The sequence below is a fragment of the Euprymna scolopes genome, chromosome 44, assembly GCF_053919585.1.
Source record: "Euprymna scolopes isolate OS-2025 chromosome 44, ASM5391958v1, whole genome shotgun sequence".
Classification (NCBI taxonomy): Eukaryota; Metazoa; Mollusca; class Cephalopoda; order Sepiida; family Sepiolidae; genus Euprymna; species Euprymna scolopes.
In genome coordinates this window covers 28,394,274-28,409,794 of record NC_136525.1, presented here as the reverse complement: position 1 = coordinate 28,409,794, position 15,521 = coordinate 28,394,274, and the positions used below count along the sequence as shown (strand labels likewise).

Sequence of the window (15,521 nt, the reverse complement as noted above, 5' to 3'; positions counted from 1 at the left end):
AAAATCTTTGTAATCTGTTTTTAGCCAGAAATTTGGCTGTTAAGGGGTCAAAGTTTGACCTTTGAGAACTCTACCAAACTCCTCCGCCAATTTTGGGTATAAACAATTGAAATTTTAGATATTGGATATGAATCTAACTTAATAACTTGATTTGAGCCCAAAACAATAAATGTTAAGGGGTTATAATAGGGGTCAAAGTTAAAAAATAATTGACCTCTGCGGTTTCTACTAAATTACTCAGACAATTTCTGATCTAAACATTTGAAATTTTACATAAAGGCTATTCAGAGAATAGGGCAAGCTTTTTAATCGGTTTGGGTCGAAAATTTGAGCTACCAATATATAAATGTATGTTTGTATGTTTGCATGTCTGCTTAAAACTTTCAACAGAGGCAACAGATTTTCGCAAGATCAGTATCGTTTTGAAGCTCGACCCTTCAGACGACAAATACCGAAAAATTGGCTAAAAACATTAATTTCTTCACCCTCAACTGAGCACTTTTCTACAGGGAGGGATCGCTTTTTTCATCGATATTTTCGAAAGTCATCCCCTCTTTTCGAGTGTCTAGCCTTAATTTAAACCTACGTCACTTCCAGTTTGGCAGTGGTCATAACAGCAAAGACGTCACGTTTTTTCCCATTCTTTTCCTCCTTCACGGTACGGATACGAACCTGCCTTCCTACTACCACTTTTTTTTTTTTTCAACACACACCTTCAAACACCCAAGCAATGCTGGGCACCCATGCTAGTATATATATATATATATATATATATATATATATATATATATATATATATATATATATACTGAAATAAAAATACTCCAAAAAAAGCTAAAATTTGGTGAATATTTATCAATTAAAATCAGAGGTATGTGAATTTTCATAAAAGACTTTCATAAAATTTTCATAAAAGACTTGCATAAAATTAAATTAAATTAAATGTAGACCACATTGCAACCCCGTACAGCTAGCAGCTGTGTTCTATAATTTATTATGATCGGTTAAATAGTTTAGGAGTGAATCCTCTGCATACCAATATATAAACATATACAATACTTAACTTTATATAGAGATATATGCAATTTAATTGGAATAAAATGGAAAGTGGCAAAAAAAAAAAATGAATTAGTAAGCCCCTCTCAACTCTTTCTAAAAATTAGGCTTCTCATTGTTTTCTGATTCCTTCAGAACCAAAAACAAGCAAGTCGATCTCTAAATGGAAGTGGGACTTAAGTGGGAGAAATGCAATTGGATGGGGTTTGGGAGTGAATAGTGTACTTACAACATAAAAAAGGATAAGATATAAATGCCTTTAGTTGGTGTCGGGGACGAATTCTATTACCTCCCTTACATACACACACACACACACAAACACACACACACACGCACACACACACAAATCCCTAACAGAACCTAACCCAAAAAAGGTTGAAATTACTTTATAAAACAAGGAAATGTATAAATTTTTGCTTTGTTTGCGTTTTATTTTATTAATTATGTTGTTTGTTTCTTTGTTTTTTTTTCCGACAAAGGGAGATAAAGTGAATAGTTATTCCCCCCTGATGAATAGAGTTATTTCCCTTAATACAAAATGGCTTCTCACATTCATCTTGGTAGTCGACCGCCTTCCAAGAAAACTCTAAATGGCATTATTCTGGCCAATTCCTGCGGACTATTTTTCATGTTTCTTATTCCGTTGGATTTCAGCTTAACCAAAAATATCCTTTCGGCCACTGAACTCGCCTGCCTGCTTGTCACCGTCCACTGTTTATTCTTGTTCGTTGTCAACATCATGAAAGATTGGAAGTTTTTGATTGTAAAACAATTCAAAGTAGGTCCAACGTTTGGAAATTATTTCTTTGATATGACAGGGATGCGTTCATAAATTAGTGTTTTGATACTTATATAGATCGGCGCCCGTGGCGAACGATCCGGTAACGTGTTAGAAGAGCAATCAACAGACAACAACACAAAATTAAACGGAGAGAATAGCAACAACAATTTTTAAAAATACACATTTTTTTTTTATTATTATTATTATTATTTTGAGTTCTTCTCCAAAATTCCTCCTATATAAAAAAGAAAAATGTGTATAACCCGTGACAGAACGAAGATATCATATTCCAAAAATTGCATCAATTTGTTTTTATAAATAAAATAATTTTGGTACTTATGCACTAGCAGTGTTAGAAATCGCCATTAAAAATTCGTGGAATATTTAGACTTACTGTCTTTCGAAGCTTATAATTTCTTGAAAAATGTAATTAAAACCCTAATTTTTTTTAATTAAAGGAGCAAAGACCAAAATTTTTTAAAATAACAAGTTTAATAGCAAATTGTGCAATATTTGTTTTGTTTTTTTAATCGGTTTTCTTTAAAAAAAAGATTTAAAGAAAATAAACGAAATTTTACTTCGATTATAAAAAAATATATATAAATTCCAAAAAATCACTTATTTATAAAAACTACTATTCGATGAGTACTTCAGTTGTTCATCGTTAAGAATTTATCAGATGAGATTTAAAGATTGGTTGGTTTTGGTTGGTTGTTTTACGGCATATCAACCCTTTTCGGGTTATTTAATGCTGAATCCAAAGATTTTGAAGAAAAATTTTAATAGAATATATTTGTTGTTTTCACGTCGGTTTCTATTTAACCCATAGTTGGGACTCTAACAGGTACTACCACTCCGGGTCAGAGTGGACCTGGGAGCAATGGTAATTAAAGGGTGGCTCCACACTCCCCAAAGCCCACAAGCTGGGGCCTCACCACACCAACACCACACCACCACTGGATATAGTTTAAGGTCATATCCAGGACCCCCATTGAGGGACTTTTACCCTCTGAAGGGGGAGGGGGCAGTCGGCGTATTCCAATGCCCCACCGACAGGGCCGAAGATTTAAAGAAAATAAACGAAATTTTACTTCGATTATAAAAAAATATGTATAAATTCCAAAAAATCACTTATTTATAAAAACTACTATTTGATGATTACTACAATTCTTCATCGTTAAGAATTTATCCATATTTATACTTATATCCCATGTCTTTTGTAAATAAAATACTTTTTTAAACAAGGATTTAAAAAAACGCGAACTTACATTTTTTTATTTATTTATGTTTTTTTAACTGTTCAAATAAAGGGAGACAAGTCTGATTTTATTCGCCTTTATATTCCGATGCCTTAAAGGGACATAATTTATGTCTTTTTAATGCGGGCTGTAAACCAAAGTTAGTATTTTTGGTCCTCCGCAGTTAAAAAAAACACACATTCACTTATAAGTTTTTCCCCTAAAGCAATAAATCCAGTTGACCGATTTTTTTAAAATTCTTTTAATGAATTACACGAGTTTTTGATTGATATATTTTAATACTTCTTTATCGACTGAATTTTTTTTTAAATATCTAAAAAAAGAAAACATTGAATGAAATAGAAAAAATTGCCGTCAGCATTCTGTATTTACTTGACGATATAAGCATAACATGAACTTTCATTAAAAAAAAAAAAATCAACGTGGTTTAAAATAAAAAAAGGTCTTACACTTTGGACTTTACAAGTAAATTTCCAAAAAACACTTTTTTTTTTTTTCAATTAGAATATTTTATTTATTGATCTTTTATCTTCAATTTGTGATACATAAATTATTTGGTACATAAATTAATTATTTAATTTTTAATAAATATTTCAAAATGGGGGGGGGGGCTGAATTTAAAAAATAACGTTTGTCTAAAATATTATATTTAGTTTATTAGAAAGAGCATAAAATTTCACATTGAGCCTGAAAATATTGAAAAAATTGAACCAAAAGAAAAATTTTTATAGATTTTTAAAGTTTAAAAATTGGAAAATATTTAACTTGTAAAATTAAATTGATTTCATTACGTAAAAAAAAAAATGGCTGCATGAAAGCGCACCGGCATTTTGTAAACACTGTTTTTTTAAAAATAAAAAATATTTCTATTATTTTTTAAACAACTTTAGTTTATTTTGGAATTTACAGAAAATAAATAACCCACTTTGGAATATACAGAAAATAAATAATCCACATTAAAAAGAGAAATTACGAGTTTTTTTATATTTTATTCAGTTTTCTGTTAGGGGTGTCAAAAATTCCCCCCAATTATCCGTGCTGAAATAATAACATTATTATTTAAAAAGCCATTTTTAACATGGGGAGGGGAAGGTGTTTTGTACCTATTCTGTACTTTAACCTTACAATTGAATAAAAAAACATATCATACGACTTTAATTAAACTTGGAAATATGATTTAAAAAATAGCGTGGATCAGTAAGTGCATTAACACCATAATTTTGAAGTGATTAATGGGAATTCGTAGGCATTACAACAAAAATCTAATAATATGAATTATTGTTCAGTTGTTTATCTTTATTTCTTGAAATTTTGGTAATTGTGAACTGGTAAACCAACACAAAAACTTAAAAATAAAAACTTGATTTCCAGATTTCAGGTGTGCTGAAAACAAATATCACATTTAAAATTGGGTTCGGTCACTAGTTTTCACGATATTGAAAAGATATTTTTCTGCATGTTTCATGTAATAATGTAACGCCGCGGTCATATTTGTTAAAAACGACGTATTTTCAGAATATCAAATAGTTTATTATATATATATAAGTATTTGCGCGTACAACCATGGCTACCACATATAACATAAAATATCGCATTAAATTTTTCTGCAAATAAGTCGTTTTCCAGATATTAGGCAATGTAATTCTTTGTTATTAGTGCGCATATATTTTTTCTGCACACACGAAAAAATATACGCGATACAACAATGGCCATCACTTTAATATAAAGAATTACATTGCTTAATATGCAGAAAACTATTTGTGGGAAATTTAAGTGTGTTTTCAGCATACTCAAAACCCTACAAAAGTCGTCATTTTAAAAGAAAATAAAAATTTTTACAAATCTGGACAATTATGGCTATCACGTTACATGAAACATGCGGAAAAGTATCTTTACAGTATTATGAAAACTAGTTGTCGGCCCCAATTTTAAATGCGATATTCATTTTCAGCACACCCGAAAATCCTCAGAGTCAAGTTTTTTTAAGGTAGATTTTGTGTTGGTCTACCAGGCCACAATTACCGAATTTTTTTTTTTTTTTTCAAATGATTGACGAGACCGCCGTTCTTTAGTTACTTATATAATTTGATTTTCTTATTCAAAAATAACACTTCATACAGATTTTTCGTTATTTTTGTTTTTTAATATAGAGGGAACTATGAAGAAGAACTTTACTTTTTAAAAAAATTGTAATTATTGTTTTTATTTTTTATTTTTTCTGGCTTAAAAAATGTGAACAGTTCTTGAATTTCATAGTTAAATTGGAAAAAAAAAATAATTTATCAAAAACAAATAAACTCTATGTGACCGCAAAGGTAAAGTCTATCCTAATGACAACGGCGATACAACAAATTGGAAAAATATTGGGTAATTCTGCAGATTAATCTCTATATGTAATATTATTAGTGCTCGTGACAAGAAATTTATTTTCTTGTAATATTATTTTCTTGTCTTTCTAATAGCACAAAAAATTTATTAAGTACTTACCTGCTAGGTTAAAAACAGTACACCAAAAATTGTGCAGATTTATCCAGTATTTTTTTCTTTTTAAAAAATAAAATCAAATCTTATTGATGGAAATTATCGGTGAACATTTTCAGCCTTATTTATTTATTATTTATTTATTATTTCAGTCAAGTTAACAAAGCCATTATTTTCCTCATCTTTTAAAATTTACATGCTTCGTTCTTTTTTTTTTTTTTTTTTTTTTAAATAAAATTACTGGAATTATTTGAGTAAATTTTGGCATACGGTCTTTTTTTTTTAACCTAACAGGTACGCAAGTGAGGTAAAGTTACATAATAAAGTTTTTTTTTTCTTTATAGATATCGGGATTAATCTAATGAAGTACCAAATATGGTAAAGCTAAAAGAGGTTGTGCAATGTTACTTTCAGTTTTAAAGATAGATTAAAGATGACGTGTTGAGTCACAGCCACTTTCCCTATTTATTCTAATTTGTAAATTGTGACATTTCTTACAGAACCAAAAATAACAAATCTCTATCCTTCCATATTTTTATTTTTATATATGATGACAACTCGTGTTGCCTTTGAAAGAAGAACAGACAAGTATGTTTAGTTGTTTATACTGTATACAGCTCTGATTGGCTGATAGAAACTTCAGAGTGGAAGTTTTGTCCAACGAAAAGTTGATATGTAATAACAACGTTCATTGCTACTGCTGCTGCCAAGAATAGAAATTACATATGTGTTTGCTGCCAAGTAGAATTACATATGTGTTTGTGGTGTTTACAAACACATGATAATCTGATACAAAAAAACATCACTTTTTCTTTAAATACTCACAAAAAATATTAAAAATATTAGAGAAAGGTTGAATCAATATAGAATGAGAAAGAGTGATATCGGTAACTTGTTGAGTTAATTATAAATTATGGCTAATTAGGACAAAACAGTTTTTTTTTTTTCAAACATAGCTCCATCTTAGAAATAGTGAATATTTAAGGGTATTTTTTGTTTAATAAAGCATATAGAAAAAAAGCTTTAGGAAAATGAGCATTGATTAATAGTATCATAATCATTAATAGCACACATAGTATAATGATGATAATAATAATAAGAGATATGTATCTTCTTTTTTTTCTTGTATTGCCATCGTGGACTTAGCTTGTACTTAATGAATAGTTCAAAATATTTTTTGTACTTTATTTGTTTTTATAGCATCTATTTTAGAAAAGATAAACAAAAAATACCTTTCATTAATCCAAGCATTAACCCTAAGTCCAGGATTGCAAAGAAAAAAGTGGAGGGATTACAATATACTTTATTTATAAAATAAACTTCTTTAAAATTCCTCAATCTTCATTTTTAGAAAATTAAAATGTAAAATTTTGAAGATTCGACACAAACTCATCATTGAATCGAATTATTGCAGCTGAGCATGTTGAGTTAAAAAAAATTTTTTTTTAATTTTCTGTTGTTTAATTTTGTATGGTCACCTTTCGTCTGATGAAACTTATTACTCGATTTTACAAAACAATATCGGCAGTCATGGATGCTGATGTAAATAAACACATAATTTTTTCTTTGGTTTATGACCACAAATTAACCATATTACTTGACTTTAGCTTCTAAACAGAAGAAAAATAATTTCGGTTTGTTTTTGGGGTTGAGCGTTAGAATAGAAACTGACTTTTTGTTAATTCAGACAAGAAAAAAAAATCTATTTAATTTTAACTTAAAAGTCAGAATAAATCATAAACCATTTTTAATTCTAATTCCAAGTGGCAATATGAAAGAAAAAGAATAAAAAGAAAACGATGTGCACAACATCAATGTGATATGACTGTTAAAAGTCAATTTATTGTCTACAGAATGATTAAAGCTAAATTTTGTCAGGTTTGCTGTCTTGGACTCAAAGCCATGATATGTAGGCTCTCGTTCAAAGTCCAGGTTTGCAGTTTCTGGCCCAAAGCCCGGATTTCTAGTCTCTTGTCAAACACTCAGATATAAGGGCTCTGATCTGTCTTGATGATCGGTGACCATAATCAAGTATGAGGTGCCTTCGATAAGTTTCCAGACTTTTTTTGTATAAGCACTTTTATTGATAGTACACATATGAAACTTTAGTCCCTTTTGAAGTAATCTCCTCCGGCTGCAATGCACTTGTTGTACCGTTCCAACAACTTCTGGAAGGCCCCATGGAAGTCCTCCTGTGTGAGCGTGTCACAGCCTCTTGTGTGACCCTCGTTACAGCCTCTTGTGTGACCCTCGTTACAGCCTCTTGTGTGACCCTCGTTACAGCCTCTTGTGTGACCCTCGTTACAGCCTCTTTCATCTCCTCAATTGTCTTATAATGACAGCCTCTAAGATTTTCCTTGAGCTTAAAGAATAACCAAAAGTCACAGGAAGAAAGGTCTGGACTAGAGGGAGGGTGAGGAACTGTCTTGATGCTCATCTTGATCTGTAACAAGGATGGAGTTGTGGACTATTGCATCATCCTATTGGAAATGCTGATGACCCCTTTTGAAGAGTGCTGGCCTCATTCGATGACATCTCTTCCTAAACTACCTTTAAACCTCAACATAATATTTCTTGTCATCTGTCTGTCTGCATGCAGATCATGCCCATGCTGTCAAAAAAAGGGATCATTATAAATTTCTAGGTGGATTTACTCTGTCTAGCCTTCCACTGAGAACTCTGTCTATTGGTCTCTGGCTCATAGCAGTAGATTCAGCTTCCATCATAGGTTACCAGAGCATCAAGAACTGCGGGATTAGATTTAATCAGCTCGACCAACTCCCTGTTGTCATGACAACGTCTTTCTTTCTGATCTTCTCTGAGCACGATCTGGACAAACTTGATGCAAATCTTACACATATGCACGTCCACACGGACATCAAACTGTGCATTTATTGTCTTTAGAGACACACAAGTCCTTATCCATGAAATTCTTTATTTGGCCAATCAACTCTTCTGTTCTGACTTCTTTACTCTTCCCACACTTCTCATCATCCCTCACAAACTCTCCGCCTTCCTTGAATCTCTTATGCCACTCAAAAACTGATGCTCGATTTATGCAAAATGGTCAAAAATCAGCCTGAAGCATTCCATACATTTCTGTAGCATTTTTCAAAGTTTAAAACAGAATCTTTCTTCTAGTGTCCTCACATCCACATCATATTTTTTGAAATTCACCAGCTGTGACAATCAGGCTTTAGTAGGATGTATTTCAATTCCTGCTGTAGCTGTTCGTTTGAACCTGAAATCATAAAAATTGGTCAGTCATCTCACAAGATGTATAGCAATGACATACTGAATTTTCAATGCCTGTACAAAAAAGTCTGGAAAAGGCAGCTTATTAATGCTATTTTTGTAAAAACATGATTCGCCACCAAAATCATAAGAAATTCTATATTTCATAATACATGTGACAAATACTGACACAAATATATTGATCTGTGGCAATGTTTATCAGCAGCAGCAGTAACCCAACTTGGTATTTTCAAATATTTCATAATACATGACCCAAACAGGTCATGAGTGGAGTAAGATATAATTTCCATATCATAAATAATTACATTTTACTTTTTCCTTTTTTTTTTTTGTTTCAGGCCACAGTGAAAGGATTTTTTATCCTCGGCACATCATGTTTTTTCTTCCATTTTCTGGCCGTCTGTTTTGGTGCCCCTTTGTTCACGTAAGTTATTTGTTCACAAATTCACATCATGAAAATACAATTTGAAACAATTTCGGAAAATGTAGATCAACATATCATTACATATAGATTTTATATTCCATCTTTTGTAAAAAAAAGAGTTCATTATAAATGAGTGAATAAATGTTTTTTTTTTTTTTTTTGAAATGCCAAAGATATGAAAAAGGTGAAGAGATTGCGTGTTATTTTCAAATCTAGAAAGTAACAATCATTAATATGTAAGAAAAAAATATTTATGTGGAGATTCCCGCTAATGTGTTTGTGGGAATTGATGTGTACGATGTAATAAGGTCAGGATTAAGCATTTATACATCAAGAAGATATGACACAAGTGTCTGAAAGTGGAATTGAAAAATCAGCATCGCAGAGGAGAAGCATTCTGCAAAAGATGCTTGGGCAGCCTTGTCAGCATTCTTCAGTGGAGGCACCTCAGATGATAAGTGTAGAGGACTAGGATATATAAATCCTAATCCCATTACAAAAGAAAATAATGAAATGAATGAAATTGAAGGAAACAAAAACTCAATTGATGGATAAGATAAACGTGTCGTTTATTTACTGTTGAAAGAATGAATGTTTTAGATATAACATGTGTTCATGTCCGCGCGGGTGTAACCATCGTTAGTTGCGGGACTGGTGTTGTAGAAAGAAAAGGAAATGTGTGTTCATCTCACTATCGTTTGTTCGCGCGTGGGAAGAGAAGTGAGTAGTAAAAATGAGAATGATAGTTTTAGTACGTGAGTATGAGGATCGAACCCTTGAGGCAAAGTTGGAAATTAAAGTGTTAAAAAACATGTGCAACACTAACCAATGGGCCACTGCGACATGCAAAGAAACATGTTTAAATTTATTTATTTAACTATTGACAGGTGGCAGCAATAAAAGTTAACTCTGATGCTTCTATTTGACCTAATTATTGAGGTCAAATAGAACAGTTAACTTGGTGACTGGTTTTTTCCCCAAAATATGTTGGGGAGGGGGAAACCATCTGATTAGCAACTTCTGAGATAAGAGGACTTTGTCCCCACATTGATGAAAGCTGATTGCTTCCGGACGTTTCCCGGTGCAATGCCGAGAACACGTTGTTCGTTATTAACTTTGAATTAGTTTCGGTTTTTATACGAAAAAGCCCAATCAACATGCGAGAAGCCAAAATAGCAATAATTTTGTAAAAGTCGATGTAAATAAATCTATACGCTACGCACTTTCCTAAATCGTAGATATTATTATATAGGACCTATATAAACAGTTGTAAGCGATCGTAACGAACCCGGGAGCGTGTGCGAAAGAAGCCTGTGTGAGACATACACGAAATAGTCACACACATTTTGCCTTTTATATATATAGATGTTATATTTATTATGTTTTATATATTATGTTATATTTATTACGTTTTCTATATTCTAATATATATATTATGTTTTATATATTGTTATATTTATTATGTATATATTCTAATATGTATATGATGTTTTATATAATTATTATATACTATATATATTATATATTATAATATATATTTATTATATATTATAATTATTATATATTATGATATATATATATATATATATATTTATATCACTGGTGCTACTAGATCAGGCTGCCTATTGGCTTTCTGAGACGAAATGCACCTACATCGATTTCTGTTTTTGTTTTCTATTCTCTTTTGTAAAACTTAATTATGTTCTACAAAAACAACAGCCCCTTCCCCTCCCCCCTCCTTTCTTTTTCCTTCCCTATTTCCCGGTCCTGGATATGACCTTAAACTATATCTGATGGTGAGGCCCCAGTTTGTGGGCTTTGGGGAGCGTGGAGCCACCCTTTAATTGCCATTGCTCCCAGGTCCACTCTGACCCGGAGTGGTAGTACCTGTTAGGGTCCCAACTATGGGTTAAATAGAAAAAAAAAAAAAAAACAAAAAAAAAAAACAAATATATTCTATTAAAAAATTGTACTTCAAAATCTGATCAGATTCCAGTTGACCCTGTCGGCAAGGCATCAGAATATGCTGACTACCCCCCTGCAGAGAGTAGAAGTCCCTTAATGGGGCTACCTGTGCCCTTCTCTTTCACCCTTCTCTCCTTAGCCGTTCACTCTGAAAATTCACTAATTCAATAATTTAATAAATCAATCGGTTGGTCATGTCTAGCCCTAAATCAGACAGACATAACAAGAAAATATGCTCGCACTTCCCACACTATACAATAAACTGATTTAGTAAGCGGTGGCTGGAGGGTCAATCAACTTGTTGAATAATGGACTAAACATGGCTGAAAAACTAAAATTTTTACTGAAAACGAGGCTTTCAGAAAGAAATTGAAGAACCACAGGTGCTTGAATCCACCAGCAAGATGAGTATACTTTTCCTGTATTCCTGTTGAGTTGGGGATGAATGGGTATCCCCCCCAACACTTCCCACATAGGACTCCGAGGCGGGTGGGGAGCAGGAAAAATGAAACAAACCAAATATATTAATGGAAACCAGAAAGCCTAAAAAAAGAAACCACGCCTAAGTATCTGATGTCAGTAGTTCTGACTCTGAAACAGAGCTTCATCCAAAAAAACAGAATGTTCCCCGCTTCATAGTTATAGAAGTAACTGAAGGGGAACCAATAACCAAAATATTTCCATTCAAAATTGAAAAGATTCTATCTAGCATCAAACTTAAAATGGTAAAAAAACAAAATAATGATACATTACTTCTTGAAGTAGAAAACCAAAAATATGCTGTTGAAATTTCCAAATGGAGACGTTTTAACAATCAAAAAGTTAAAATTTACCCTCACAAATCTCTGAACATTAGCAAAGGTGTAATCAGGAGTAATACTGAATTATCACTGTGCCCTTTGGAAGAAATTCAGACTAACCTACAAAAACAAAATGTCACTGACGTTAAAAGAGTCCAAATTAATAAACTTGGCGGAATAATAAAAACAAATATTTACGTTTTAACATTCAATACTCATCAAATCACAAACAAAATTAAAATAGGGTATGAAATGGTAAACATCGAACACTACATACCAAACCCACTCAGGTGTTACAATTGCCAGAGATACGGACACTATCAGGACCGGTGTACCCGCCCTCCACTATATATAAGGTGCAGAGATAATGAACCTCATACGGATTGTAAAAAAGAGCCGAAATGCACTAATTGCCAAAAAGGCCATAGCGCCAATTCAAAAGAATGCGACAAATGGAAGAGTGAAAAAGAAATCAACAAAATATACAAAAAATATTACTTTCCAAGAAGCTCACAAAGTATAAGAAAATGCAAAATATTCTGAAATAATAAAAAAAAAACATTCAGCAAACTACCGAACCAAGTAAACAAACTAAAGTAAATTCACTCAACATTAAACCCAAGGATATTATTAAATTACTTAATGAAATGAAGGAACTTATGGAAGAATTTAAAAAAACTATAAAACAATTCAACAATGAAAAAAAGATTCTATAACTGAACAAAACTCTCAAGCTAAAACTAAACCAAAAAAACCCATAAAACCCCAAAATACAACACCCATAGAAACATCTCCACTTACAGAGGAAAATCAAACAGATATCAAAATAAGCCCATGAAGAGAAAAGAAATAAATCTCCACTCAACAAAGAAACTAAAAGAAAACTAGACAAATCACGCTCAACTTCCAGACCAAGAATCCCAACACAAAACAGATTTGAAGAAATGGAAATAGAAGACCGAAGATCTGATACCAATGACTAACAAAAAACAAAAAATAATCCAGTGGAACTGTCGCGGTTTAAAAACAAATATGAATGAACTACTTCTACTACTAACACAAGAACACCCTGCAATAGTATGTCTTCAAGAAATATTTCTGAAATTAGAAGACAACATTAATATTAACAAATACAAAATTTTTAATTATACTCATAACTTTGGGGGCAGGGCCTCCGGGAGAGTAACAATTCTAATCAGAAACGATATACCCCATAGCAAAATAAACATTACAACCAAGCAATTGCTATTAGTGCCACGCTACATAAACCAATGACGGTATGTTCACTATATATACCTCCAAATGATGACATAGATAAAAATGAGATTAAAAAATCGATCAATTACCCAAACCTTTCACCATATTAGGAGATTTCAATAGTCATAACATACTGTGGGGATGTAAAGACACCAATAAAAAGGGCAAAACGTTGGAAGAATTTATCAATGAAAACAATATATGCTTCCTCAGCGATGGAACACCTACACACATCAACCCAACTGGTGGAAACCATTCAGCCATTGACCTTAGCCCGTGTGATCCATCACTATATATGGACTTAACCTGGAAAGTATATGACAACACTTGCTGCAGTGATCATTTCCAGTGATAGAAATTCGAGAATTCAACAGCGAAAAACTTCCCAGATGGAAACTAAATAAGGCCAACTGGCAATTATACAAAGAAAAATGTAGACATAAGTTGAATGATACAGAGACAAACAACACCGTAGAATTTTTCACAGAAACATTAGTAGAAATTGCAAATGAATGCATCCCTAAAACTTCAGCATCTAACTGGTACAACAGACCCTGGTTTGACAATAAATATCGGGAATCCATCAAATTGTGAAAAATTGCACTGAAGAAATTTCAGAAACAACCCACTTCAAATCTGATAATATACAAATTAAATAGAACTAAAGCTCGTAGGGTAATAAAAGCAGCTAAAAGGGAGTGTTGGGAAAATTATGTCAACAAATTAAATTCCTAAATCCCACAATTTATAAAAGGATTTTATCGGACCAAAAATTTAGAGTCCGCATTGGAACTACTTACTCAGACACCACAAATCAAGAGGAAGGAATACCTCAAGGTAGCATTTTATCTGTGACACTGTTCAATATTAAAATGAACAGCATAGTAAAATGTTTGAACCCTGGTGTAGATGGATCTTTATATGTAGATGACCTACTGATGTTTTGCAGATCAAGGTATATATGCACCATCGAACGCAAACTCCAACACTGCTTAAATAAATTAGACAAATGGGCGATGGAAAATCCCAATCCAAAACTAAATGCATTCATTTCTGCCACAAGAGAAAACTTGATAATGATCCTACATTGAAGCTCGGAAGAACAATAATCCCCACCGTAGAAGAACACAAATTTCTGGGTCTAATATTTGACAAAAAACTGTCATTCATCCCCCATCTGAAGAATCTAAGAAATAGTTGCAACAAAAGACTGCAACTACTACGTGTAATAGCCCATACAGAATGGGGAGCCGATCAAGAAACATTAATGAGATTATACAGGACTTTGGTTAGATTAAAACTCGACTATGGTAGTTTTATATACCAATCAGCCAGAAAATCCTACCTAAAGATTTTAGATCCAATTTGCCACGGAGGACTGAGATTAGCTCTCAGTGCTTTTAGAACGTCTCCAGTTGAAAGCTTCCATGCAGAGGCCAACGAAATACCTATAAATATAGGGAGTCAAAAACTGGATGCACAATATTACACTAAATTAAAAGCACAACGAAATAATCCAGCATACGAAGCTACATTCAATCCGAGATATAAAGAGGCATTTGAAGCAAAAAGAAAGGCTATAAAGCCCTTTAGTCTTAGAATGAAAGCAATACTGCAGGAATCAGAAATGACAGTAGAAAATATCCAAGAACATATACTACCTAAAACCCCACCTTGGATACTCAAAAAACCGAAAGTAATCCTAAACTTAAATGAGCTCCCAAAAGCGAAAACCCACCCTAATATCTACCCAGGAAAAGTCTGATATTCTCCTGAAATATTCAGACCATCTATTTTCACCAATGGCTCTAAAGACCATAATAGAGTGGCATGTGCTGCCGTGTCGAATGAAAAACTCTTAAAAAGCTCTTCCAGCAGAAAGCTCTATTTTTACTGCCGAAATATGTACCATCGACCTCGCACTCAGCATTCTAGAAAAAGATGAACATAGGAAATTCCTAATTCTTTCAGATTCACTTTCCGTTTTGACATCTTTGAATGACAAAAAACTTGAAAACCCTCTAATCATCAAACTAACAGAATTGATTCATTATCCGAACACAAAGAAATATTTATATGTTGGATCCCAAGTCACATTGGGATAAGAGGAAATGAAAGAGCTGACTTAGCAGCCAAATCAGTTCTAAACTTAAAACCAGATACAATAAACATACCATATACTGACTTCAACCCCAAAATTAATCAATTAATTCACGCAAAATGGCAATGACAATGGAATAACA

The 15,521-nt window shown here is 32.5% G+C and overlaps 1 protein-coding gene across 1 annotated transcript in view; it reads left to right on the top strand.

The window, feature by feature from the left end:
* The first annotated feature begins 1,571 nt into the window (after positions 1-1,571).
* Positions 1,572-15,521, top strand: part of LOC145268753 (GPI ethanolamine phosphate transferase, stabilizing subunit-like) — a 46,002-nt gene continuing 32,052 nt past the window's right edge. The window contains exons 1-2 of the mRNA XM_080124348.1: positions 1,572-1,834; positions 9,171-9,256. Coding sequence (XP_079980474.1) covers positions 1,595-1,834; positions 9,171-9,256 — 326 coding nt within the window. The 5' untranslated portion in view covers positions 1,572-1,594. The remainder of the gene's footprint in view (positions 1,835-9,170; positions 9,257-15,521) is intronic.